The sequence below is a fragment of the Leiobunum rupestre genome, chromosome 11, assembly GCF_980474605.1.
Source record: "Leiobunum rupestre chromosome 11, qqLeiRupe1.1.hap1, whole genome shotgun sequence".
Lineage (NCBI taxonomy): Eukaryota > Metazoa > Arthropoda > Arachnida > Opiliones > Sclerosomatidae > Leiobunum > Leiobunum rupestre.
In genome coordinates this window covers 41,975,368-42,003,337 of record NC_143394.1, presented here as the reverse complement: position 1 = coordinate 42,003,337, position 27,970 = coordinate 41,975,368, and the positions used below count along the sequence as shown (strand labels likewise).

The following is a 27,970-nucleotide window of genomic DNA, read 5'->3' as shown; positions in this document are numbered from 1 at the left end:
GAATTTTTCAAATTCTCTAAACGCGGGAGTAGCTCATAAGCGTGCATCTCCGAGTCGAAGTAGTCTAACCTGTGTAAATATATAAACCGTGATTTTAATGTCAATTTATCACTTTAGATTTTACTTTATCATGAATTTCTTCAGCTTATATTCTACTATAAAGGTTTAGTTCACCTTAACAAATTTTCAGGAATTTAAATTACCTAAACTTTCCCCTTTCTCCTTGACCGTGGCTGCCCTGAAATAGTTTGACTGAATTTTTTTTTACTTAAATCAAGAATGTAAATATTTATGCTTAGGGAGGTTTATATACACCTCGAGTTAAAATATTGCAAAGTCGAAAAACGTGGAAAATAAGAAATTGAAGCATTTGGTTTTATTATGTTGTTATACACAGACAGAAAACGTAATTATTAGCACGCAAAAGGACGGACTAATTCCGTGTTATTAATATGATACAGAACTACGTTTCAACAATGCATAGTTGCTACTAAAACAAAACCCTTTTCGGCCTCGATCAATTTGATTTCAAACAAGAGCATTTTTTCTTTCAATGCTTAAGGCAACTATATATAATTTTTTCTTAAAGTTTATAACGATTTTCAAAAGTTTTTTGATGAGCGAAAATTTTTAAATTCATTATTTTAGTCCGAACGCCTCGACGTTGGATAACAACTTGACTAGAACCGTACCCATTAAATTTCGTCTCGAATTGGAATCAGAAAAAGACTGTCCAAATAACAACTACAGTCTAGAATTCGGAAGAAAACCACACGGTTGCTCGTCTAATTTAATAGTGTGCTAAGCCTAGTTGAGCTGCCATGACTTGACGACAATATTTTACGGACAAGCCCTTCAATATTTCGAGATAGATTTAAGGGGTTTTCCGTAAAATATCAATTGGAAAATTGTTCTTGACGCTCGATAGGGTGCGTTATCTCGAGTTGAAATCCGTTTTTATACACCTATTTTTATTAATAGCACACACACAGCGCCATTATTTATTTGTTTTTTCCAAATAGTTGCTAATTATTTTCTACGAAGCCTACTTGAGAAATTTAAATTTTTGGACTTTGATGAAGAGAAGATATTGTAGGGATTTTGCATTAAGGGTGCATTTTGAGACAATTTAAATAATATTATGCCGTTTACGCTCGTTATTTGTCAGAGACCCAAAATATTGCGAATATCAACATACAGGCACGCCATAGACGGTAGAAAAAATGTTTTTTTTGACGCCTATCAACAAGGTCGCCGACACGGGTAGAAAAATATCGTATAAAGATTATGTGAATAAATTACCGTTGTCTCGAAAAGGAAAAAATAAAAATACCTTTTTTTCTCTTCTAAAAAAATCATTGCGTTTTCTTAATATCGTGGTTAAAACGCATCATTTAAAGTTGAATATTATATATTTATATATTAAGAGTTTTTTTCTTTGAAACTTTCGAAGTTCGTAAAACGCGGATAAAATTTTCGCAAAAGATGCTGGGGTGGGGTTTAATTGGTTATTGAGAAGTCAGTCGCTAAACGAAGGTTATAGAGAGAATATTTTTGTAGAGTCTCAGGAGGTACGAGACCAGCGTGAACCACAGTTTTCGTACCGCACTGAACTTGAGTACGGCTATTCGGAAGAGAGCGATGCCCAATACGAGATTGAAGAATTGCGTCTTCAAATACAACCTGCAAAAGGAAAATTTCAAATGCATCATTAGACTGACAATGCGAGAACAAATAGTCAAAACTATCACGCTGCGAAAGTAATAACGCGAAAAATGGTCTTGAGGATGGATCGGTAACGAAGTTGTCCTTTGAAGATCAATGGTAAACGCGAATGACCTTGAAATTTTAATATTAAAAAAAATCGGTCATGATCTAGAAATTCAAATAGTAAGAACGCGTTTAAATACTGAGAACTTAAAGAGTCTGGTGATGGAAAAATAATCTGGACTACTCGCTGTTCTGGGAACAAGTTTTTAAAACGGGTAAAAACCCGACAAATGTAATATTCTTTCGATTTGTAATCGATATATTCAGGACGTTCCTAATGTGCAAATTTATTCGTGAACTTTTTTAGACTAACCCAAATGACGTCTCTGACATCTAGGAGCAAGAAACACAAGGAGAACGCAGCTAGCCTTTAAACACGCTAACGAAGGGTTGTGTACAAATTTCATTGGACGAACCTTTACGCTGAACGTTTTACGGGCGAGGGGGGGGGGGCGACAATTTCCGAATTTTCCCCTTCCGACGGCAGCAGGCGCTAAAGCCAATGAAAAACGAACACAAGAAAATGCACGACTTTTGACGGGTTGCGTTCTCCTTGTGTGGGGTGTTGTGTTTGTTGCTCCTAGCTGACATGGTCCTCGGTAAAGGTTTACCTCACGGAGGATAGAGAACTGATATCACCATAAGTTAATGATACCTCTAAGTAGACAAATGGCTATGCTGCCTATGGCGGAAATGCTTGTCCAAATCGACCTATGTATCTCCGTACTGCGTATCAAAGTAGCCTTAACATACACTTGGAACTGCCGAAGCTTACGTTTCTTTAATCCTGTTTGGTGCAAGGCTAGCTTGAACTTCCCCAAAAGAGGTAAATTTCGATATTCCCTTAGAAAAACGTTTTTTTTGCTATTGGTTTATTTCTCTCATGTGACTGAAATTATAACGAATGAACTCTCTCCCTCTCCCCCTCCACCCCGCTAAGGCACCCCCACTAAGGTACGACTAGTAAAAGTAGCCCCTCCCAATATAGTTTCATTCTCGACCGCACAGCGGCGCTGGGTCAGAGATATTTTTCAAATCTTTCATTTTTGCGGGAATCGGAGGGACAAGATTTGACATCACATTTTCTGGACAAAGATTCCTCCTTGAAAGGGCTTATTTGTGTACTTAGAGGTATCATTAACTTATGATATCACTTATAAGTGATATCAGTTATATGCAAAATAGTTCTAAACTTCTGTACTTACGATTTGAGGCTTTTCCTAGCAACGGGTAATGTTGATTCGTCTTCCTTTAGAATAAACCTCCGGATTCCGAGAACGTAGTTATTCATATAGCTAACCCAATCTAATGGTTTGATATTGAAATCGAAAGTCTGAAACACAAATTAATTACGAATCACAAACTGAATTTCAAAAGAAATAATGAAACCCTATTTTGTCTCGCCAGGCTTAGAATGCACTATTTCAACTTATGGACAACGACTTTTTTTTTAATTTTCCTCCCCCCCCCCCCCCCCCCTGTTCCAGGGGAAAAAACTTGATCAAGATGGCCGCGCATCGTATTAACTTGGTAATTGACGGCTTTTAAAATTCATTTTGCGCGTGAAAATACCTCTACATGTTATGGTCAAAAAAGCACGCAAAGAAGGCTGTGTGCCCAAGACATGTACCGGTAGTGTCGCGCGCTAAAACGTCATTTCAAAATCCGTCAATTATCCCGACGGTAGAAATACATTCTAGCCTGATACAAAACCCGCTTAATTTCAAAGCAAGGACGGAAATTCGTAAGTTAGTCAAATAAAGTTTTGAATGATTTGTTTTGAGGGAATTGTTTTACCAAATGACTTGAAAAAGTTATTGGCAAAATCAAGGAAAAAGTAAAAAAAAAAATGATTCAGGAAAATGCTTCTAGGCGCTTACAGACGGAGAGCGACTCTGTCTGTCATCTATTGTTGGAAACACGTACTAAATAGCGAATATTCAAAATAACAAGGCAACAGAATACCGTTAAAAACTAACTATACTTTACTTTCATCTATATTACATAATGTCCACTAACAAACGAAAAATGATAAATAACTGAAATTTTTTTTTAAAATTTCAAATTTCTATGGAACATTTCTCGTGCAGAGGGACATTTACTAGTGTAAAATTGAATGATCTTGAACTATGTCTTCAAGGGCATTCAAAAACTATCTCGAGAGCTCTTGGGTTTACGGATTTGGTTCCAATTAGAAAGTTGTTGCTCGCCATATTATTAGTTCAAATAACTTTGATTTGACCAATCAGAAGCCGATAAATTGAAGTTTAATGAATTGAACCTGATTTCTATAAGATTGGTTGTCATGACAACAAGTTTTAGAATAATTTAACTCCGTTGTTAAACGAGCTCAAGCATGTATCGTAGCCGACGGTGGCATAATTGAAAGGTTGTTAACTAGGCATGTGCGAGCCTTGATTTTTGGGTTTCGAGTCGAGCTTCGAGTATTAAAAATTTCACTTTTCGAGTATCGAGCCGAGCTTTAAAATCTTACCGCGCTTTTGAGCTTTTAGGCATAGCTTAAAATGTGGTTTCGAGTACTCGAAGAATTAGGCTTAGCTTAAAAAGAGGGTTTCGAGTACTTGAATAATTACTAAGACCTAGCTTTAAAGGGGTTTCGAGTACTCCGTGATAGATTTAGCTTAAAAAGGCTCTGAATAATTGGGTTTATTAAGTAAAACATTTTTCAAAAATAAACTATATTTATTAATTACTGCCAGAGCTTTTACGTTTATTTGAAGCCATATTTGAGAAGTCTAAATTAAAAACTGGCCATACAAGGGATTACAACAATAAAATAGTGGACTGATGGAACCGCCAAAAAACTAACAATAAACAGCTAGGGCACTATACGTAATGTAACTTACGGTTTTAGTTTCGTTTTCTACATTCAAAATTGGTGACCAATCAGAAACAACTAGGACTTGTACCTCACCCAATAAGAAATCTTAAGGCTTGACTATAGAAATTTTTTTTTGTAGCTTTTCCCGCCATTTTTACAAGCTCGCGAGTAGTGCCTTGGTAAGAATAATAGTTTCGAGTACTCTAAATTTAAGCCTAGGCCTCGATTTGAGGCTCGAACCATTTTCGAGCTTTTAAAAAAATGATTTTCGAGCTTCGAGCTCGAAGCTCGATCGAGTACTCGCACATGCCTATTGTTAACTGTTCAGTATTTATTTGATTTAGTCATATTAAAACTAATCAGATTATTTTATTATCATAAACCTTCAATTTTGCAGCTTCTGATTGGTCAAATTAAAGTTAATTGAACTAATAATACTCCGAGCAACAACTTTATAATAGGAACCAAATCCGTAAACCCAATGGTTTTCGGGAAAGTTTTGAATGACCTTGAAGACATAGTTCAAGATCATTCAATTTTAAACTAGTAAATGTCCCCCTACACGAGGAATGTTCCATAAACGTTTTTCAGTTATTTATAATTTTTAGTTGTTTAGTTATTTATCATTTTTCGTTGTTTAGTGGACTTCCTGCATATAAATATAAAAATTTGGTCAAAGGTTAATGTAAATTTAATTATGACGGAACTTCCAAACAGAGATTGTAGCTTGGCGCTTTGGGCAATTTATTTTCAAGGCTATTTTAGACGCAGGCCACACTTCTTTTAAAGATTTATATATTAGACAATGGATAAACATAAATAAAATAAAATTAAATAAGGAACAAAAGACGATTTACCTCTAAGTCAGTATGGTTCAGCGACTGTGATAATTCAAGCATATTATTAGAGACGAACTTCCACTCATGCGTCGTGAAATTCCCCAAACTGGACACTGCCTTGTGGATTCTATTATACAATTTTATCATCCTGTCAATAGAAAATTTTACTTTAATTTAATATAAGCACTTAGCGCAGAATTCCTAGTGTACAAACATTTCCTCGAGAAATTCTTAAAATCTTTTAGAAAATTTATGGAGCTATATAGTCAGAAAATTCTGTAGATATTTCTTAAGAAAATCGTTTCTAAAAGGTTTCTATTTATAGTGTCAAAGTTATTCTAAAGCAGATACTTCCCCAAATATTACCTATTCTAAAGACATTCTGATTTTCTATAGAAACCACTAAGTAATATCTTTAAAGAATACAGTTTTCTATAGCGTTTAGAGTATCAGTTAGATATTTCTAAAGATAAAGTCATTACATTTACATTTCCCAAATTATTCAAAAGAGTATATGCATTCTAAATCAAATTCCTTCAGAAAAATGGTCCCTAGCTAATTTTCTTAAGAAATACCCAAGAAATGTTTTGGTAGAAATACCCAAGAAATGTTTTGGTAGAAATACCCAAGAAATGTTTTGGTAGAAATACCCAAGAAAGGTGTTGGTAGAAATACCCAAGAAATGTTTTGGTAGAAATACCCAAGAAATGTTTTGGTAGAAATACCCAAGAAATGTTTTGGTAGAAATACCCAAGAAATGTTTTGGTAGAAATACCCAAGAAATGTTTTGGTAGAAATACCCAAGAAAGGTGTTGGTAGAAATACCCAAGAAAGGTGTTGGTAGAAATACCCAAGAAAGGTGTTGGTAGAAATACCCAAGAAAGTTTTAGAAAGAATATCTTTGGAAGTCTACATTTTTCTTAGAAAGGTTATTTTTTCTTGGTGTCTGCAGAACATAAAGTCAGTCCTAACGTTAAATACCGGAATACAAATACTAGGTGAAACTGGAAAATATTCCACTGCACTGATGCGGTTTAGGGACCATTTCAACATTTGGCTACTTTTAAATGGAAGAGGTTGACAGTAGCGTACGCATCTACGGGAATACCTTCAAAAGAGTCCACGTAAATTTACATCATTCAATAAGAATGATAATGGAAACAATTTCGAAAACAAAGAGCGTATTAAATTGGCTATTTTTTTATAATTTGATGCTAATGTTTGACGCGTGAACTTGAATGTACTTTAATTCAAAAATAACCATTTAATTTTTACCTAGGTTTTTTTCCTCTAATGATGGAGAAAAAGTCCACCAGGGTGGCGGGAATGTAATGGTGTATTAAGGAGGTGACGAGCAACCCCCATCGGTTCGCCGTGGACTTGTAGACGGGGTACCTAAAGATCTCTTGACTGGGATGGCGCAAAATGGCGGCGAACATAATCTCTTCCATCATCTTCCACGTCATTCCGTTCAGTTCCCCAGACGTACAGTTATACACTTTAATACCGTTAAAACTGAAAACAACAAAAGTTCTTAATATATGTTCCTTCTTGGAGAGATAAATCATTTCAAAGAGCACCTGTTTTGAGCAGTTTCATAGGCTACGGCTATCATTAGATTTATGACAACGTCAACTGGGATGTAGTCCGCTAAGACGTCGGGTTCCATCAGCATTGCGCGAAGGAGACCCTTTATGGTCTGCAAAAAATATTTCAAAATTAATTATTAGATTGAAATAACCGCCTTATAATCATAGCCCCATTTATGAACGACCCCTTGAAAATATTAACGGGAATATCACCAAGTCATTCTTTATGGGAGACCCCTAACAAATTGAGAAATACACTAACTAGCATCAGAAATATCTAAGGGAGCGCCCAATATTGGAAGTGTTATTACCATAGCAAAATTTACGAACGACCACTCGAAAATATTAATTTATTACTAGCTTCTGCCAAATAAATGCGTTAAGCGCAATATTACATAGAAATAACCGCCATATAATCATACCCGCATTTATGGACATCCCCTCGAAAATATTAATTTATTAATAGCTTCTGCCAAATTCTGGCCAATAAACGGGTTATGGGCGTTTTTTGATTAAGGGGTCTTCCATAAATTGTTGAACTATTTTTATTTTTGGTCGTACAGGTGCGGAAAATGTATTTCGTCTTTTCAAACTCACCGCGACGTACATTCCAGTTGGTCCGTTCAAGTTGTCAATCCATCCTTGGAATGGTTCTTTCCAGCCGGCAGTGACGATCGAGGGTCTGACAATGGCGATGGGTAGCAGACCCGCGTGGTCGCTCAAGTAGCTCTCGGCCAGGGCTTTGGTGAAAGTATAAGTGTTGGGCCTTCCTTTAATTAGCCTGGGCGTTATTTTGTCCAGTAAAGAGTCGTCCATCCACCTACAGAGAGAGACGTGTTAATTAAGGGATCCTTCATTATAATATATCCCGAGGGGTCGAACATTCAGAAAATACATGTTAAGGGTTATTTTTCTTTTTTTTCTCTGGATTTGGGTATTTTTCAAATAATGCTTTTGTAGGCATATTTAAAAAACGTCGTTTTTGATTTTTTTTGTAGACTGGCGTATTTTTCAAAAATTTTATTGAATTTTAAAAATATGAACGAATTTGAAATTAAAAAAATTCACAGGTTTAATTTTCTTTTTTTTTTAAATTTAAAGGATTGATATTTTTGTAAATTTGCGGATTTTTAGAAAATTCACGGATTCGTTTTTTTTGGTACGAATTTGTCGATTTTTCAAAAGTTTTAAAATACGCGGGTGAGTATATTTTACTAGATTTCTGTATTCTTCTGGGATTTGTGCATTTTTAAGAAATCCAATACAACTTTTAAAATTTCTTTGTATTTATTTTGCGGTGTGTTTATAGACTTTTTTGTGGATTGTTTTTACGAACTTTATAAATGTCTTTAAAATATTGAGGATTTTTAAAAAAACAAATACAAAACCATTACTGGAATATTTAACGAAATTTAAATTTTTTTTGCTCGGAATTTTCTGAATGTCCTAGCCCTGGTGAAAATGTTGGACATTGTAGTGAACTCACTGTAGGCTGTCAATGACAAATTGCGGAGGCACTGGAGGTGGGTAGATGATCTCGTCTATTTCATCCCTATCACAGTTACAATACGCCGTCGATACGTGCACGAAACTCTACGAAAAATTAAGACATTTTAGACAAAGCGTGGGTTACGTGCAATACGAAGCTCCAATTAAATATATCATAATTATACGAAATAAAAATGGCAGTTCCTACACGAAGAAATTTACATTGCGCTCAATCAGTGGCGGACTGGGTCTAATATTATTAGTTGCTAGGAGACAAAGGGCCCCAGCGGCAGATTTTCGTTTCGATGTGGCTGACGGATTTTTTGACGTGACAATGTTAACTTAACAAACAACTACGTGAGAGGGGAGCGCGCGCAGAGGGGATTTTTTCTCTCGTAGGCGGGGCCAAAGCCGTCAGAGTGATCTTACCATACGCGATACGCTAGGATAAGCATTACAAGAATCCAAGTAAAGGTATGTATTCCTGTATAAGACAAAAATTTACGCAGTTCTAGTTAACAGTACCGGTTTCATTATTTGTTTCTACGAACCCTGCTATATAAGCCTCGTCTGAAGATAGTAATAGTAATAGTAATCAGCTAGGCTAATACCCAAGGCACCACCTTAGGCTTACGCTTCTTGGGAACGTAGTGGCTTAAAGGGAGTATAAAAATCGTCTGCTAACACAAGCTACGACCTTTTGTTAACGTAACTAGCGACAAACACATTTCCTCGAACAATATCATGAGTGCATCAAGATAGGAGTATTCAATAGCCTCAATGTAGCATTCGTAGTTGTAATTCCCGCGAAGCTAAAATTTTAAAATTTTAAATCTGGCTTTTTATAAGTGAAATTTAAATCAGGGTTCGTACAAAATTTCCGGTATTAAATTCCCTGACATTTCCATTTTTCCCTGACTAAATTGCCAAATTTCCCTGACCATTTTTGTAGAATAAATTTATGTTTTGAGGTAAAATCTTGAAAAATGTTAATTATGTATTTTTAATACATTTTTCACAAATTTATTTGCCGGATTTGTTTTTGGGGTCATTTTAAAATTCCCTTACTATTTTGGACCATTTTAAATTTCCCTGACTATTCCCTGACCATTGGGAATCATTTTCAAATTCCCTGACTTTTCCCTGACCTTATGGAAACATTTTAAAATTCCCTGACTTTTCCAGATCGTGTACGAACCCTGTAAATACTCCTATCTCGACGAACTCTTGAAAATATTGAACGTACTACGTTTACAGAAGTAAATAAACATCCTTATGGTGGAATGTGGCCATTCTTCGATGATAAAATTGGATTCGTAAAATTGCTGGGTATGCGCTCGTTATTTGGAACGAACTCGCTTTTACACATTGTGACTCATGAAAAATGTCGGCGCCCAATTAAACAGACGATCAAAGTTATTATTAAGACGGAGGGGGGAGGGATGGGGAGAGAAAGGCTTAAATGGCGAAACCGTTTTATTATAATCATCATCTTGTTAGGCGCGATAACGTCATGCAACCGGCCTTCGTTATAAAGAAATAAAAATGTTTCCACATTTCGCGAGGAGGTGATAAAACGAGTCTCCAAAGATCATCTTATGACGATTGTAGATAATGTAGTTCCCCTCGGAAAAATGCCTTTTTTTAATATTACATTTAATACATAATAATAATTACATGTGTTATATATAAATAGTATATTAGTTTATATTATATCAAGAATGTATAAGTTAATAATAATAATAATAATAATAATAATAATTAGCTAGGCTAATACCCAAGGCTCCACCTTAGGCGTAAGTCCTCAAGCGACTTTTGAAGCCATTAATTCAGGTGGCCGGGTTACAACGCGTAGGAGGGTGGTGGCAAGCCCAGCAAGCCCCGGGAGCCAGCAGCTCCCTACACTAACTATTACCGTTAGCCTCAACTTACAAGGAGAGTACCCGAAGTGTTTATAGCCGATATTGTTCAAAGTCGGGCGTAATGTAGACCTATATGAGATTTGCCATAGCAACCGAAAATGTTTTTGACCACTTAAAACAAAAATAAGATTACCAAAAATTGTTACAATTTTACCCCAAAAATGTTCCAATTTACCCAAACTTGATGAAATTTACCTAAATGCGGTCCAAATTACCCATTTGGTGATTTTCAAGTTTAAAAAAAATTCGTCGGCCCTGTGAATCCGAGATAATCCCATGTTTTTTTAAATGGATAATTTTTTGTTTTAAGTGGTCAAAACCATTTTCGGTTGCCATGGAAAATCGAATGGGTAGTGCAACGTCTCCTTTTGGGAAATTTCATATCTCATATAGGTCTACCTCAAACATTATTAATGGGAAGGTACCTCGGGTGGATTTTGCCCCCTTTTTGCATATTTTCCTGTAGGCAATATGTGATTGCGTCTATAGTGTTAATGAAGTGTCATACTTCTATGCGCAGCAACCGTCAGTTCTAGGAAAAGCAATGAAATACCAGGCTGATATGATTTGTTTTAGGGTTAAAGAGTTCATTGTTAGAGCGTGATCGGTATAGTTCTTTATCATTTGAAACACGCCATCGACTGACGATTCGCTAGGTATTATGGGAATCAACATTTTCGCGATTTCAGTCTGCTTAGCGAGGACCTTTTGAATCGTCTGCTACCTAAGTTATCGGAAAGGCTTAATCAGTTTAGATACATTTTACGATTTACAAACCTGATGGAGAGACAAAACTGGTAATTAAGAATTAAAAAAATCATTTATATTATTGAATGTGCAATGGACCATTCTATAAAATACTACTTATTTGATTATTTACTTTTGTATATAGAGAGACTGAAGGTTTGGCCCAATTTTTCACGAGCCAGGGCGGCTCATTATTATCTATTATCTGTCAAACACGCAACATTGGTTGGCTGATTGATCAAGCTAAATATATGTAATGTCTAGCCCGAATAAGGACGGAACAGAAGAATAATTTCATGAAAATTGCCAGTCCTACAGAAATAGCTTTAGTGTTGTAAGTCGGAAAAATTTCAGGAAATTTTTCCGAAAAAAATAAAAAAGTTTTCAATCCATGATTAGTCTTAATATATTGTTTTGCAAATTTAAATAAAGCGACATTTTTACCTCATTTTTTCGAATCTGAAAGTAAAACTAAACCTCTAGACCGCGTTCAGTGACGCTCAACGGAGGGGAAATTGTTAATTAACCGTTGATCTCCGTCTGTTGAATGCTTTTTTACGATTGTTGTAAATTTTATACAATATCGTCTATCGTGTCGTCTGCAACTAGACTTCCCGCGTGCTGTGACGTCACGATTGCGTTTATCAACAAAATAACCGGCTCTTCCAGCCGCTTATTTTGTTGACTCTCCGTTTGCAAACGTGACGTCCATCCCGGAAGTGAAAAAAGTCGTACAGTAGCGATTGCGCATTCAACGGTCCTACCGTTTGCTGTTACTGAACGCAGCCCTAGACTAGTTTAAACAGATTAACAATGTAACACTATTAATGTTTTGTAGTATGTTTACTGATATTAGACATTTTATATCGATAAAAAGTTAAAATCATTAAAAACCCTTAAAAAGTAATTTGTTCCAATTTTTTATTTTTCCGCTTTACGGAAACTTTTCCACAATACGGAAATTTTTACGCATTTTATTTTTCCGGAAAATTAACAAATCTACATTAAAGTCTTTGCCAAGGGTTTGGCTGGCTTAGCTCGGATTTTATGGATGGTCTATTTTAAATGAAAGTATATTATTTTCAGTTCTTCAGAAACTCTCAAAAGGGGAGGGACAAAGTGTTGCTTTTTCGTTTGTTCTGGGTAATATGCGATTTCCCATAATTCTCAGAATAATTTGAACTTAATTCAAACGATAAAGAACTATTGGGAGCCACGCTTAAATCATTTCAACATATAATTATTCTCCCAAAGTAGAAATAAATACATTGATAATGTTATATATTATATTGTATATTTTTATATATGGGTGGTCTGAACGTGCTCTAATTTTCATAATTAATAAGATATTTAGACTTACTTTGAGAAGTGGAAATTTCTTGGCAACGTCCACTACGTGTTTAGTGCCGATTAAATTCATTTGTACAGAGACCCTGCCCAACAGAAGTAGAAAAATAATCAGTTTAATGATGCTAGTATGAATACATTTATAAAAGGGGAAGATAAATATAGCCCTAAGATTAACGAAATAGTCCCTTAGAAAATATTCAGTAGAATCTCAAAAAAAATTATTCGGAATTTTATAGTAAATGATCAAGATGTTTATAGAAAAATGTCCAAAATTTTTAAGAAAAATGCTCAAAAATGTTTACAGAAAAATGCTCAAAAATTTTTACAGAAAAATGAACAAAATATTTACAGAAAAATGAACAAAATATTTACAGAAAAATGAACAAAATATTTACAGAAAAATGTGCAATGTTTATAGAAAAATGTGCAATGTTTATAGAAAAATGTGCAATGTTTATAGAAAAATGTGCAATGTTTATAGAAAAATGTGCAATGTTTATAGAAAAATGTGCAATGTTTATAGAAAAATGTACAATGTTTATAGAAAAATGTACAATGTTTATAGAAAAATGTACAATGTTTATAGAAAAATGTACAATGTTTATAGAAAAATGTACAATGTTTATAGAAAAATGAACAAAATGCCTAGAGAAAAATTAATCAAATGTCTAGAGAAAATGAATCAAATGTCTAGGAAAATCTATATAAAAATGAATAAATGTCTAGAAAATCTATAGAAAAATTAATAAATGTCTAGAAAATCTATAGAAAAATGAATAAAATTTCTAGAAAATCTATAGAAAAATTACCCAAATTTCTAAAGCTATTGTTAAAATTCAGGGTTATTTTCTATAACTAAATGATAAGACTTTCTATATTTATAAGATTTTATAGAAACTCAATAGAAAAATTTGGTAAGGGTCGTAGGCAAACGTGACAATGGAAAAGGAGTTGGACTGACCTTAGAGGTTCGTCGAATTTGACCGTGGCGGCCGAATGGTAGACGACCGCGACGTTAGAGGACAGAGTGTTCGTGTCTTCTTCGGACAGACCCAAGTCCGGGGAGGAAATGTCACCTTGAACGGGTACCACTTTCGACAGAGGACAAGGAGTCAGGTCGCGAACTCGGTCGAATACCTGGGACTGCAGCATATTTTCTCGCCTGTCGTTGAGAGATTGGCCTTGCTTCGTCCTCAGCAAGACGAAAATTTTGTTCACTTTGGGACATGATCGGAGTAGTTTTTCCACCAGGACCTACAATTACACGAATTCGTTACTTTATGAAACAGATGACGAAATACCAAAATAAGTACGTTTTTATTTCGCTACCCAAGAGCGACAGTCCGGCTTTTGAAAGAAATTCGAATTACAAGTGCTTACTTAATTAGTATTTTTAACCTTTTTTTCGTTCACTTTCATTTTAAGTTTGCAGATTTAGAACCAAAATCTGGTTTTCTCAAATATGGATTTTTAGACTCGCTTGACTATTGATTTCAGGTACGCGATTTTTAAGCGGGCCTTCGTTAAATAAATCATAGACAAAGGTAGGTTCTGTAGAAATGCCAAATCAGAGAAAACTAAATGAAATTTAATAACCGTTAAATTTAAATTTTAGTCTACATTACCTCTGCGTAAAAATTATTCATCATTTTGTCTCGAAAATGAAGCGTTAAATAATTAAAATCAAAAAAGGGACACCAACCTTTTAAAAAATGTGATTTAAATCAGTGATTTATATTTTTTAAATTATGGATTTAAATTTCGTATTCAAATCAATCTATTTATTAAAATGTACGAAAGTAGCTTCTTTAGAAATTTTAATTCAGAGAAAATTCCATTAAATTTCATTATTAATTAATTAATAATTCAATTTAATAAAAATTAATTTAAACTACAATTTACGTTATCGCTGGTGTCAAATTATTTGTCAATTTGTCAAGAAAAACAGGCATAAAACGAGGGTTGGCACTTTTTTTTTACTCAAATCGATTTTTTTTATTTAAATTGGATTTTTTTGATTTTATTGATTTTTATACAATTAATCTCTCTTTTCATGAATAAATAACGGATGTTTTACTTTTATGAGTTAGCTAAACTGGAATTGGATGAAATCTTAACCGAAATTACTATTTAATATATTAGTTTGCTCAGATTTTCTATGTATTTTAATTTTGAAGAAACTATTGCTCATTTTTTATTCCTACATTAAAATACATTGTATGATAAAAAAAATCAGGTGATTTAAATCTTGATTTTAATCATGATTTAAATCAGCCAGACCTGCATAAAACCTTAAAAAAAAATCAAAATTTTTATTAAAATCAATAAAAATCCGAAATCAGTTTTTTTCGATTTAAAAACAAAATTTAGAAGAAAAAAATAGTGTGCAACATTTTCTGAAATTATTAAATATGGTTTCTAACTAAGAAAATATCCCTTTTACGTCGCCAGGCGGGGCAAAACGAGCCATAAAATCGTTGATGCGAAAATAACGCCCATTAAGAACAGTGAAGGTACATTGTTACTTTTTATAGCCTAGTTGAATTATATACTTCTGGATATATCAGGTTTTCTTATCATTTAAAATACCTAGTCTTAACTGGTTTTTCGGTACCGGACAGCAAACATCCAGTGTATCGAGATTAACCCTCACGTGTTTTACCCATAGCGTAATTTTTAAAACGATTTTAGAGTATTTCCATATTTTAAGCATTATGGTAGATTTAAATCATTGTTGTAAATAGCATTTAAGTGCCCATATGAAAATATTTAAATTGAGTTAATTTTAATTTTGAAATCGTTATAAAACCACTTAAATATGTGCAACACACGGCCATTGATAAGATTAATACGAAATCTCAGTGAAACCACTTAAACAATTTCGACACGAGGGAATTCAGTAGTATTTAAATTGAGTTCGTATTAATTCTGAAATTTCTTTTCCAGTCTTTACTTAATTTTCTTTATAATAATAATAAATATCTAGCACGTATCCTCCTTCAATATATTTCTTTTGATCTTCAAATCTATCGTGGCCAGTTGTCGACCCAAATAATATGAAGAAAATGTAGGTGCAGTAAATTTGTTCTTTTGAATCTTTTTTGAAGCTACAATAAAGCACTTAGGTCAAAAAAGCTATTTATTTTATTTCTATCGACCAATCATTCAAATCAACTATTAATTGTCGTGTCTTTTAGGGTCAATATGATTGTATAAATTATAACAAGAAAATTGGGAAATTTTCGGGTGAAAGGTCCAGCTGTTTTTTTAAATATTGCCTGAGTGAATTATTCAAGAAATATCCAATATAGAGGAACATGTCATAGTTAAATAAATTTAATTTCAATCAAATGGTTTCTTAAAATATTTTTATTTAAATGGGCTCTTAGACTTTTTACGTATTTATTAAAATGTGATGAAATGGTTGCGGTAGCAATCAAAATTAGGAGAAAAGTAATTATAAGTACTCATTAAATTTAATTCAGATTAAATTAAATTATGTTGTACATTAGCAATGCATGCAAATTTGCCAAAGTGTCATAAAATGCGTAAATATTAATTAAATAAAAAATATTTTGGATATAAATCGGATTTTTATTGATATTTATCGATATTTTGATTTTTTTACGTTTTAATGATTATTAATGTAAGCTCAACAGTAACGTAAAATAAATTAATGATAGTTAAATTCAACTACTAAATAAACACTAAATTTAAAGCTGCACTTAATTTATTATTGCTAGAGAGCCTATTTTCATACATTTTCATACATACAGTGAAGTAAAAAAGGTGATTCAAATCGGTGTTGGTCCATTTGATCGAAAAATATGTGATCGACAGTCGATCATTATACGTTGCAATTGATCGAAATTCCATTTGATCGAATCCCATTTGTCATTTGTTTCATAAGATCGAACCTTCAAATGATCGAATACTATTTGATCGAATTCAAAAGAATTTATAGTACCAGTTGGTATGTTTATATTTTACCGAATCTCAATATGAAGTGCAGAAGGAATAATGATGGAATAATTCATTGCTTTAACTGTATTAAGCCACAAAGATGAAGAGATTTTTACTTTATACACTATATGATGGAATTTTTTATGACATCGACGATAACGGCCCGTTGTTTTTGATATATATAAATAGGGTCAGGTTAGGTTAGGTTAGGTTAGGTTAGGTTGATGTACGCGTGCCGTAGGCGCGTATGCACCGTTGCCTTTTCGATTTACTCCTAAAAACTAGTAGTTTTACCCTACAGTAGCTTTCGATCAAATTTCGTTCGATCAAATGCCATTCGATCAAATGCCATTCGATCAAATTTCGTTCGATCAAATGGGACCCGTTCGATCGTTTGGGAATCGATCAAATAGACTCAAACCTTTAAATCAATGATTTAAAAAAAAAATGTGTTATATAAGACAACTCTGAATAAAAAAGGGGTTCGCACTTTTTAGATTTTTTTAATAAAAATCAAATCAATAGATTTTTTATTTGAATCGGATTATTTTATTTTATTGATTTATATTAAATCTTAATTGAATTTAATTAAATTTTAATATTTTAGTTTTCTCATATTTTCTATGTATTTTATTTTTTAACAAACTATTTTTGTAATATTGTATTCCTACATTAAAATACATTGTATTATTTAAATCAATGGTTTTTTTAAATAATCAGTTGATTTAAATCTTGATTTAAACCAAATTGATTTTTAATCAGCCAACCCTGGAATAAATATATTTTATTAAAATTAAAAAATCAAGAACCGTAGAATAAGAGCTTAAGGTCTTTTTCACACCCGAACAGCCCTTGAGTATTTTTTGAATAAAAAGAAAACTGGAAGCATTTAGATTTGTATCGAAACTGAAAAAACTCGGCGTCAGCCTTAAGGTACTCCAGTTTGGAAACCAAACTCGTAAAAGAAAAAATATTCCTTTTTAAAGAATATCTAACTCCTCAAATCACGGAGTACCAAAACGATAAGAATAAGATTCTAAAGCAATCGTGACACATTTCGCTAGAGTTATCAGTGTTTGTTTGGCAATAATTTTCTTCTTTGACAAAAGTTAGTCACTGTAAGAGATAGCGTTTGAGTTGTTCAGGTATTAAAATATCAAAAATCTAAAAAAAAAAGACACGAAAGCAAAAACCACGTAAAGTTTTAACTTGCATTTTGAAAAATATTGAATTAAATATTTCAAAAGTTTGGGCTGTCCCATTAAAAAATACCTAAATCCCGTCTTAGAAATAAAACTTAAATTGCTTTTTTGAGTTTAAGTAATTTTTAAAGATCTTACGCGGCAAATTTAATTAATATTTGTAATATTTCATGACTTCAGCAACCATTTTTCTACATTTTCATAAATACATAAGAAATATAATAGGCGATTTAAATAAATAATTTTTTACGAAGAAAACCAAATCGCGAAAAATGTAGTTTTCGACAAATGATATCAGAATGCATCATAGAAATTAAAAAGCTACTTAAAAATCAAAATTCACGAATTAAAAATTACTTTAAATTATAATTAGAAATGGTAGAACGATTTTCGAAAATCAGTACAAATCGTTTAACGATTTAAATTAATTTAAAGTATTATTAAAATTTCTCAATTTCACATAATGTCTAAAATATTATTCTGAGATAGAGCCAATTATTTTGATTATTTTATACCTTTTGAATGATATTTTTAGCAAGGTTGGCCGATTTAAATCAACTTGATTTAAATCAATGTTTTTTTTAAAAAAATCATTGATTTGAATAAATTTTTATAAAGTATATTTGAAAAAGAAAAAACCTCTCCAATATCTATAATTTAGGTTTAAATATAATCTTTCTTAACCAAAATATGTTTTAAAAATTAACAATTTCTATATGATTACTAGCTTAAATTGAATACATATATATATAGATTTATATAAAAAACATAATAATAAAAACATTTGTTTTAGGTAAAATTATGATACTAAATTATATTAAACTTTGAAATTTTAAAGATTTTTTCGAAATTAGTAGATTGTGGCAAACGCCGTGGCTCTAAAAAGAAACCATAAAGGAGTATTGTAAATGGAAATTAACTGACCTTTCCCATAAATCCGGTGGCGCCTGTGATGAAGACCGATTTCTCGGCGAAGAAATCCGCGATGAGCGAATTTGGTTCCATGCCGTCAGCTGCTAATACAGACTTTCTCTCTCTTCACGACAAGTTCCGAAAATCAAGACAGCCTGAAACACCTTGAAAATATAAGGAAAAAAAAGAGTTAATTAGACGCGACTATTTTTAAGTAAATGGTTCCTATTGTAGTTATTTTAATCAACGGAAACAAGGTGATTGGTTAACTTTCCGGTGTCGGTAATAACGATGTATTTATTTTATAAATTACTACGTTTAAGGATTCCGTGGGCAAATTTACCCCCCCCCCCGGCACGAGAAGGGGGGGGGGTATGTAACGGCGTGCGCTTATGACGTCAATTTTGGGGGAACCAATCAGATACCGAGCTGAACATAGTCATACTCCCGAAGTAGAATCTTTATAAAGGTAAATAATTGATATGGTAGTTATTTTACTTAACGGTAATAGGCTTTTGATACTACCCAATAAGGTTTCAAGGTCGTGATGACGGTCAATTCTCTAATGCCGTGAGTAGAGAGGGAAAACACTGATTGTGACAATGAGGTCACGTGAAAGCTACTAATGGGCACGTTTTTAGAAAATTAAGTACATACCGTTTATAAAAAAAGGGATGTTATGTATTAATTTTATTTTTTCCTCCAGGTTTTCAATGGAATCAGGAATTTATCTTCATAGTGTCACGAGATTTGGAACGGGAGAGTTGTAGTCAAAAGATTGAAACCGCCCGACGTAATGTTCGGAGCTTTCGCTGTCGGCGAAAAAGAAATCTAATTTAAGAAATGTCAACGTTTTCTACGCTTAACTGACTTAATGCCTCATACGCGCATTTTGCTGATAAGATAAAGCCCGCTAGACTAAGAGCAATTTATAGACCCCATATCTACATCGCAGTTTATGCTTTATTACAGAACGCCTTACAAGATTTAACCACCATCCTTCACGCCATGCGTGCGCAATCCCATTTTTGCCTAATTTTAAATTTAAATTTTCAAATTATACATACAGGGTGTTTCAAAAAGTTATGCAAAAATTTTAAATACTTGTAAGGGGTGAGTTGAGAAGTATGCATGTTTTTTCCTAATTTTCCTACGATGAGTTAACAGGGTGCAAGAGAGCTTCAAAGTGTGGCTTACTAGCCCCTGGAAGTAGGCTGCAACAAGCGCCAAACCAAGCAGCAGGGACTTTAAATACTGTTTAAGACTTTAAGTTTACTTTTTTACGCTGGTTACCTCGATTTGTTTACAAAGTCCTTTTTCACCTATCACACGAACCCAAACCTTAATGTTCGCGTTTCCCTGCTTCTTGGTTTGGCGCTTGTTGCAGCCTACTTCCAGGGGCTAGTAGGTCACACTTCGTAGTTCTCTGGCGCTCTTTTAAATATAATAATTAACACTTGGCAAATTACTGTTTTGGGAATTTCAAATACATTCCAAGTATCATCAAATTAGCCCTTAGGCATTTTAATATATATTAGTGCTATAACCGACGCATTTTACAATTTAATTATAATAATTAACACTTTAAAAATAAGTCCTTGGCAAATTTGAAATTTTAATTTTAAAATTATAAATTCGAAGTCGGAATATAACATCAAATTCGCCCCTTAGTCATTATTACAAATATATCTGTTAAAAGTATTCAATTAGAATAATAAAAGCTTTGCAAATAATAATAATAATAATAAAAGTTTTGGGGGAATTTCAAGTTTTAAAATTATACATGAAGTCAGAATATAACATCGAATTAGCCCCTTCGTCATTTTTTGAAATATAATTGTTTAAACATTTGAACTAGAACAGTTAAGCCAGAAATATTTATTAGATAAATGTTAGATTAAATTAAATACTTGTTTTAGGGAATTTAATTTCCAAGTTTTAAAAGTAGGGCTAAAATCGCGAGCATAAATTAGTCATGGCGTGTGATATCAAAGCGACTAAGTCACGAGTCTATAAACAGATATTTCTTTTAAATTAACAGCCTAAGGAGATAGTAAAAATACATTTACAGGAAGTTACGTCAACGTTTAGAAATCCCACTCACGATCGTGCCGATTACAAAAAAAAACTTCAGCCGGTTTTTACAGTCTATTCCTTTCAAATTCACACGAGTTCAACTTCATGAGTTGAATACAGTGGCGTAGGAGTATTTGCAAATTCGGGGGGGGGGGGTGAATAATCCCAAAAACGGATAGATTTAATATTTTTAGTATTTGGGAAATTTATAGAGGGATTTCAATTTATAATAAACAGAAAAATAGAAGATATTTAAGTCAGTTTCAAGTTTATTTTGATTTAAAACCAATATTTCTTAAGAAAATTATGGACCGTAGTTATTTTTTTAATCGACATATCTCCGTAGAGAAAAAAGATTTGTTCAAAACTCAGGGAGAACTGAAATTGACCAAATATACAAGTTTTATTTTAATCTATATCAGCGCATTAAATATAAAGTATGTTTTAACGGTATGTTAAGCTCGTGGGAAAGGCTGTCAAGCGAAACCTTTAAAAAATAAAAGCTTGTAATTTAAAAAAAAATCAATTTAAAGCTATATTTAAATAAAAGCATACCTTTAAATGTACATTTGAAATGCAAACGCAATTTTTAACATGCCAATTTTGAGTCGAGCAATGGAAAGGGAAACCGCTTTGCCGAATGAATGGGGTTAGTTTAAAAAAGCGCCGGCTATAAAAACTGTCGGTGTCATAAACGTATCCAACTGTGAAAGTCGCACTACATTCTTTTGGAAAGAAATTAGCCTCAATTAGACACTATTATTACATTTATGTTGTATACGACTACTTTAACCTTCTTAGGCGATTAAAAATATCTATTGTAACCGCGTATTTGTTGTAATTAAGGGCTTCCGGTTTTGAGAACAGACGCGTTAAGTTAATTAACGCTAATTTCCTACGTATACCCGTATGTCGATAGAACCGTCGTTAGACCCAATTATAAAACCGCATTTTTTATGAATCGATCTCAAAAATTATTTTGAGTGTTAGGGTGTGAAATGTGGGTAAACAAACATTTAAAGGCGGTGTAACGTAATTTTGAGAATAAATATCGATATTAATCAGTCGATTTATTACTACGTTTGAGTAGTAAAACTATTTCAAAACACACACATACACGGCTATGACAGATCCGTAGCGTACAATATAATAGCAACGAAAAAAACAGCCGACAGATTAGCTATTTTGGAATACCAATAAAAATAAGCGTGTTTTTACCATTTTCGTCGAAGAGTCAATGAAAGACGGCTTCTTCTGAGAGGCAACTAGGCTTTTATTCAGTTTCACAACTCAACGACAATGATAACCGTAAAATCTGCCGCTAGACACGCGCGAGAGTACCTAAGCCTCGGTCCGGGGAACGCGGAATGTCTTCGCGAATCGGCGAAAAGCGCAGCGCCCGCAGCGGCAATCGGGCAAATTATTCACGAGGCTTCACAACCTGTCAAATCGCTAAGCCTTTGCTCCTCGATCGCTAAAATATTATTGGGAAACGAGGAAACTTACCATTTAATATCGATACGCATGTTTCCTCGCCTGTTCGACAACAATTACGTAACAACAACGGCGTCTCGGCGGTATCTCGAGCTCTCCGCGGGGATGTTCTTTACCCCTGGCCTGGCCCACCGTGTATGGAAGAGCGCCAAATTATCAGAGCGATAGATAGGAGTGTTGGTGGTAGAAGCTAAACGCGTCTCCGCGGCAGGCAGGATGCGCCTTTGAAACCTCGCGGAAGAATCCCACCACTTGGCTTTTGTATCCGCTCCCAAAATAACGTCACTGGCGCAAAACGTATGCACCGGCGTAAGTCGCCTACGAAGTCGTACAGCTAGGCCTATATACGCCTATTTTTTCAAAATTATAACGCCGAAGCCGTTACGCCGCGCAGGGGTGGAGTAGTCGGTGATTCGTGTTTTCGCCGCTAGAGGACATAACGGAAGTAGACACGGATCAACTTCCGGGATAAGGTAACAGATGGCTACGGTGCCGGGCTACCATTACAACGCGCCGCTGCAGTTTCGTAGAAGGGAAACTGAATTTTTGGAGAGTTTAGGGGCTGCCTGGGCGAAAATCACGAAAGGGAAATGAATCGAATGGAAGCCCGTTCTAGTCTAAACGCTCTTCTGATATCGACCGTCGCCCCGTTTTAATGAAACTACGCGTAACGAAACTTAACCGCTTTCACTGTCTGCGTTGAGCTCGCGCCGTTGCGCTATAGCGGGGAAAAGACAAACATTTGTAGATTTATACAACATAATACTAACATCTTGATATATTGTGTAAAATTTCGGTTATTCCACACAGACTGACACGTGACGTACGTAATCATACAGGATGTTGCGAATCGCCTTCAACCTGTTTGTAACTATTTAAGTTTAAAATTACGTTTCCTTTAAGTGGGTCAGTTTCCTATCTTTAGCGTAGGAAGTTTTTACAGAGAGATATTTCTAGAATGACCAGAAATTTGGTGCAAGATTGCTAGAGAGGCGAATATGCATTTGGTGGACTTCGGACTATAAGTGATTAGGCCTAATACGAGTTCTTTGCCTCGCCGACATAAAGAGAGCGTGCCGAGACGTTATAATTTATTTTTAGTATTTTTCTCGCTAGAGGCGCTTTTCTTTTTTGGTACTCATTGCTATGATGGGCACTTCCTTTTTGCGAACCGCTCAGCTCGCACACCGCTCGTGGTTTCTCTCGTGTTAACCGCCCACGCTCTCAAAATTTTGAAGGCCAGAATAGGCGCTCCTGTATTTCCGCTCAATTGTGAGAACCGGAATAGGCGCTCACGGACTTCCGCTCAATTTTGAAAACCGGAATAGGTGCTCACGGATTTCCGCTCCATTTTGAGAGCCGTAATAGGTGATACTTTATTTTGGCTCAATTTTGAGTGCCGGAATAGGTGCTCGTTATTTCCGCTTATTTTTGAGAGTTGAAAATATATTTTTCTGCTCAATTTAGCTCAAAGTTACCAAAACTTCTCAAATGAGATGAGCGGTGCCCATCATTATTTCGTCTAACTGATACACTTATAGAAAAATTATACACAGGGGCGCCTCTATCCAGTACAGACACGCCAACTAAGATAAGGCGTATCAGAAGTAACATAATTCATAAGTATGACAGTTATAAAACATTTATCATCTATCTGATTTTCAGAGCTATTGCGCAACCATGGTTTAATTCTCAGCACAAAGCCATCTAGTGTTAAATATGCCCAAGGCGAAATACACTGCTACCTAGGAGCAACAAACACAAGGAGAACGCAGCTAGCCTTTAAACACACTAACAAATTTCATTGGACGAGCCTTTACGCTGAACGTTTTACGGGCGGGGGGGAAGACAATTTCCGAAGTTTCCCCTTCCGACGGCAGCAGGCGCTAAAGCGTCTAACCAATGAAAAATGTACGCAAGAAAATGCACGACTTTTGACGGGTTGCGTTCTCCTTGTGTGGGGTGCTGTGTTTGTGGCTCCTAGCTGCCATTAGGCTTAGCAATAACACAAATCGTAGCGCCTGTCGTATTTGTCAGTGACTTCTTTAGGCATCGGCGAAAAACGGGGTTACTTCAGTGGCGTAGCTTGGGGTGGCACATTTTTGGGGTAGAAGTATTGAGAGGGGCGACAAAGAATCTTAAACACGAGGAACCAAGGACGATAATATGCTACTCACTTCGGTTGTTAGTCCAAGTCGGATCTGGGCGAGAGTCTTAGTGTCGAAAAAAAGGATCGAACAAAGTTATAACCATTTGAAGTGTCATACTTATGGGCTGTATTTAATTATGTATTTTTTAATATACAAAACATCGTCGTTTTAAAACTGTCTGTCCCTTTTTGGTTAGTTTTTTAATTTCATATAAATTTCAATAAAAGGCTCTCTCTTTTTCTCGCGCTACGAAGCCAAAAGAGGATCGCTGAATGTAATACTTCCGGCTGGTCGGTTACCAGATTAGCCTGGCTAGCCAAAGAAGCCAACTTCAATCCATATTCAAGCCAAAGAAGTCAATTACGTTGAACATATCTCTTCATAAACTGGTTTTAATTTTTAAAAATGAAAAAAAAAAACCAGTGCGATGGCAACAAATCTCGGTTAGGCCTAGTATAAGTTTTTCGCGTCTATGCTCTCGCCATTGCGCCATTTTTTCCTCTTGAAAACCCACCTTTACAAGGACCCTATAAACAGTAGCTTGCACGTCCAGGTTCTGTATAGGCTTCGTGCGTAGTTAAATTTTGGTCATATGTATCGCCGCCTACTGACCTAGTTTTAAATTGAATGTATGAAAGCTGTCTGCTCGTTCAAAATTGTATCTGCGCAACAGCTGTAAGTTCAACCGAAAAACCAAGAAATTCAAAGGTCATCTGCTATTTTTTCACATATTTAGTTAACGGATATTTTGGCAGATGGCGCTATATTTCCTAAGCTCGAAGCCTTTTTAAGCTTTCTAGCGAATCACTGAATAGGCGCTTTAATAAAACCTTTTCAAGGAAATCGCAAAAAAGTAATATTTCCGAGAGCCAGGACCTGCAAGTTACTGTTTATCTATAGAGCTTGTTGAAATAAAATTTTCACCGGTAAACAGAACGTCGAGTTTTTTCTAAGCCTTAATATGTCAATAAAAGCTATCTGTTAAAAGGAAACACTTAATTGCAAACAGTAACCTGCAGGTCCTGGCTCTCGGAAATATTACTTCTTGCCGATTTACTTGAAGATGCTTTATTGAAGCGCCTATTAATTTTATTTAAGCGAATATGCAAAGACCAAACATACGAGAATCGAGTGTAAATATGCGTACGCCTTGTACAAGAAACGCAATTGATTTTTAATCAATTATTTAAGAAATACACTATTTCAGTAAAGACGCGCCATCTACGGTGGGAAAAGAGAAATGCTTCGTAGTACCCATTTAAAGTCATTATTAATAAGCATAAGTAACATAACAACAATAAGTATGTCAATTCGGAAAAATTATCAGCTAACTGATTTCCAGAGCTACTGCCCAATCTAGTGTTAGTTCTCAGCACAGAACCCCCTAGTGTCTAAATATGCTCAAGGCGAAATATACTACTACTAACAAGGGCGATAACACGCTACTCAGTTCGAGTGCAAGTCCAAGTAGGAGGTTGGCGAGAAGGACAGTGTCAAAAAGTGTTCCGGTAGGAAATTTGCATTAAAACCATAGATAATGCAATATTTATTGTTATTATGTTACTTATACACCATAATAGTATTTTCAATTTGCTGATCTAAAGCGCTCTCAGATATCCTCGATCAACATTCCATGTTCCATTTGCTTGTTCAAATTAACTTTGAGCAATTTTCGCGTATTCCATTATGTGTTGGGCATCTTTAAAAAAAACATCAGGCTAAAAGTTAACGCTCGGGCTCTTTTCAGAGTCGGGTTGCGTTCTCCTTGTGTGGGGTGCTGTGTTTGTTGCTCCTAGGTTGCGGGTTAAGAAAGTCAAAATATCTAGTACATTTGGCGGAAAGATACTAGCACTAAATTCTGGAAAATCATCGGCGGGAATTTCAAATTTCAACTTTTTTCTGTTGAAATCGCGTACCCTGTTTCACCCAATTATTTGGATAGCCTAAAATACCTTGCCAAGAAAGCACATAGATATTTTTATAAAATTTTGTTATCTATGAATTCATTGACGTATGAGGTATTAGAAAGAACACTTTTTTTTTAAAGAAATATAGAATTAAATGATTAGTTTTAAGTAAATAAATATTTGAAATAAAAATAATGGCCTAAGCCCCATCGAATTTTTTTCCCGATCGCCGCCGCTGGTTCTACACTTACCCTGGAATCGCCAAACAGATTTTTTTTTAGGTTTGCCTCACTTTTAATATCAGAAATAACTGTTTTTAAATGTCAATTAATTTATTATCACTTTGAAATATTACGCAATAGACGGTATTTTCCAAAATTAAATATACTTAGAAATTCAACCGTAAACAGGCTAAATTCGTAATTCCAGCAGCCGATTTACCCTAAATTCGTCAGAGTATCTTTCCGCCAATTGTATTTGGTATTTTGGCTTTCCTAACCTGCAACTGAGTAGTGTAGAATACGATTAGAATTATCACGAGCTCCGCTCAAGCTAGGACTTATAGTTTTTGCTCGGCTTAGTTGGCAGCTCAAACCACGTACAACCCTTGTGGCCGAACCATGAACTAATCTAAACCAACTTCCGGTAACGTGATATTCCCAGAATTTGGCGCGCGATTTTGAATATCGCTATTTTTAGGCATAATGGTATTCAGCAACATGTGGTCAGAAATTTATATACCAAGCGATCAAACAGCCTACTACACCGGTGGTCTCATCAGAATGACCTACGCCGGAGTCCACAAGCCCGGATAATCCAGCATGGGTAGTAGTACCCTACTACTGATGGTCTCACCCACGACGCGAGCCACTCATCCCGACAAAAGGCGCAGCAATTAGGTGACCAGCTTCCACTTGGCGCGCAGCTGTGGGATCGAGAGTGGATGCTAGAGCAACTCCAGCCGACACCTTCCCTACGTAGGTAGAGAGCCATACCCTTCAGGAAGAGCTCCTAAAGGGGAACGACGGACACACAGGACCACTGCGCCTCATACGGAGATCCGCCGCCCCACAGCAGGCTACTCAATCCTCCGAGGCGGCCAGTTTGCACGGACCCTCTCCGTCAGCCTGAGCCGAAGCCCAGTTTCCAGCCCAAACCTGACCGAAGTCGGAGGTGGAGATAGGACCATTTGATCAGAGCTAACATCTCCCAGTGCGCCACCACCCTTAGGGGTTACAAGAGCCGGACACCGACTCTCCGGTAAAGCCACCAGTTATTGCACACTCTGACCCCAACAAACAAAATTTTTTGAAGTGCTATATGATTGGCTGAATTTGAACTCTGACTCCCTTTGTATGGCTTATAGAAGAATTCAAACGTTGCCTACAGTGGCGAAGACAAGGGGGAGGTTTCCGGGTCCAGACCCTCCCCTTGGGCCTACCTTTGACTGTACTAAATTACCACCCCCTTCTCGACCTCCCCCCTTGACGAATTTCTGGCTACGCCACTGGTTGCCTACGTTATTATCATTTCAAAATAAACTAAAATAGCTGTCAATTTACAAATTTTGTGTAATTAAGTTTGTTTTAGCTGTATATATTCTCTTACAAATTTTTCCTAATTTTAGTACAGCCAGATTTTTGGAAATAATCCCTTATTTATATAATTTTGGAAATTTATAGAAGACCCCAGATTTTACGATTTCAAAAAGAAGCGATT

The 27,970-nt window shown here is 35.1% G+C and overlaps 1 protein-coding gene across 4 annotated transcripts; it reads right to left on the bottom strand.

Annotated features, from left to right (window-relative positions):
* Positions 1-1,349: 1,349 nt before the first annotated feature.
* On the bottom strand, positions 1,350-22,516 carry LOC149922876 (putative fatty acyl-CoA reductase CG5065). 4 transcript variants are annotated; one of them, XM_090163205.1, is made up of 12 exons: positions 22,207-22,516; positions 19,282-19,436; positions 18,637-18,788; positions 13,509-13,801; positions 12,558-12,630; positions 8,527-8,633; positions 7,638-7,860; positions 7,032-7,150; positions 6,727-6,966; positions 5,470-5,599; positions 2,976-3,103; positions 1,350-1,683 (listed from the first exon to the last, which is right to left on the bottom strand). In XM_090163205.1, the coding sequence occupies exons 3-12, from the start codon at positions 18,715-18,717 to the stop codon at positions 1,527-1,529; spliced, it is 1,551 nt and encodes a 516-aa protein (XP_090019331.1). In that variant the 5' UTR covers positions 18,718-18,788; positions 19,282-19,436; positions 22,207-22,516; the 3' UTR covers positions 1,350-1,526. The 4 variants fall into 4 exon arrangements, with proteins under 4 accessions (XP_090019331.1, XP_090019329.1, XP_090019330.1 ...); XM_090163203.1 differs by lacking the exon at positions 19,282-19,436; XM_090163204.1 differs by lacking the exons at positions 19,282-19,436; positions 22,207-22,516 and adding an exon at positions 21,919-22,147.
* Between the last annotated feature and the right edge of the window lie 5,454 nt (positions 22,517-27,970).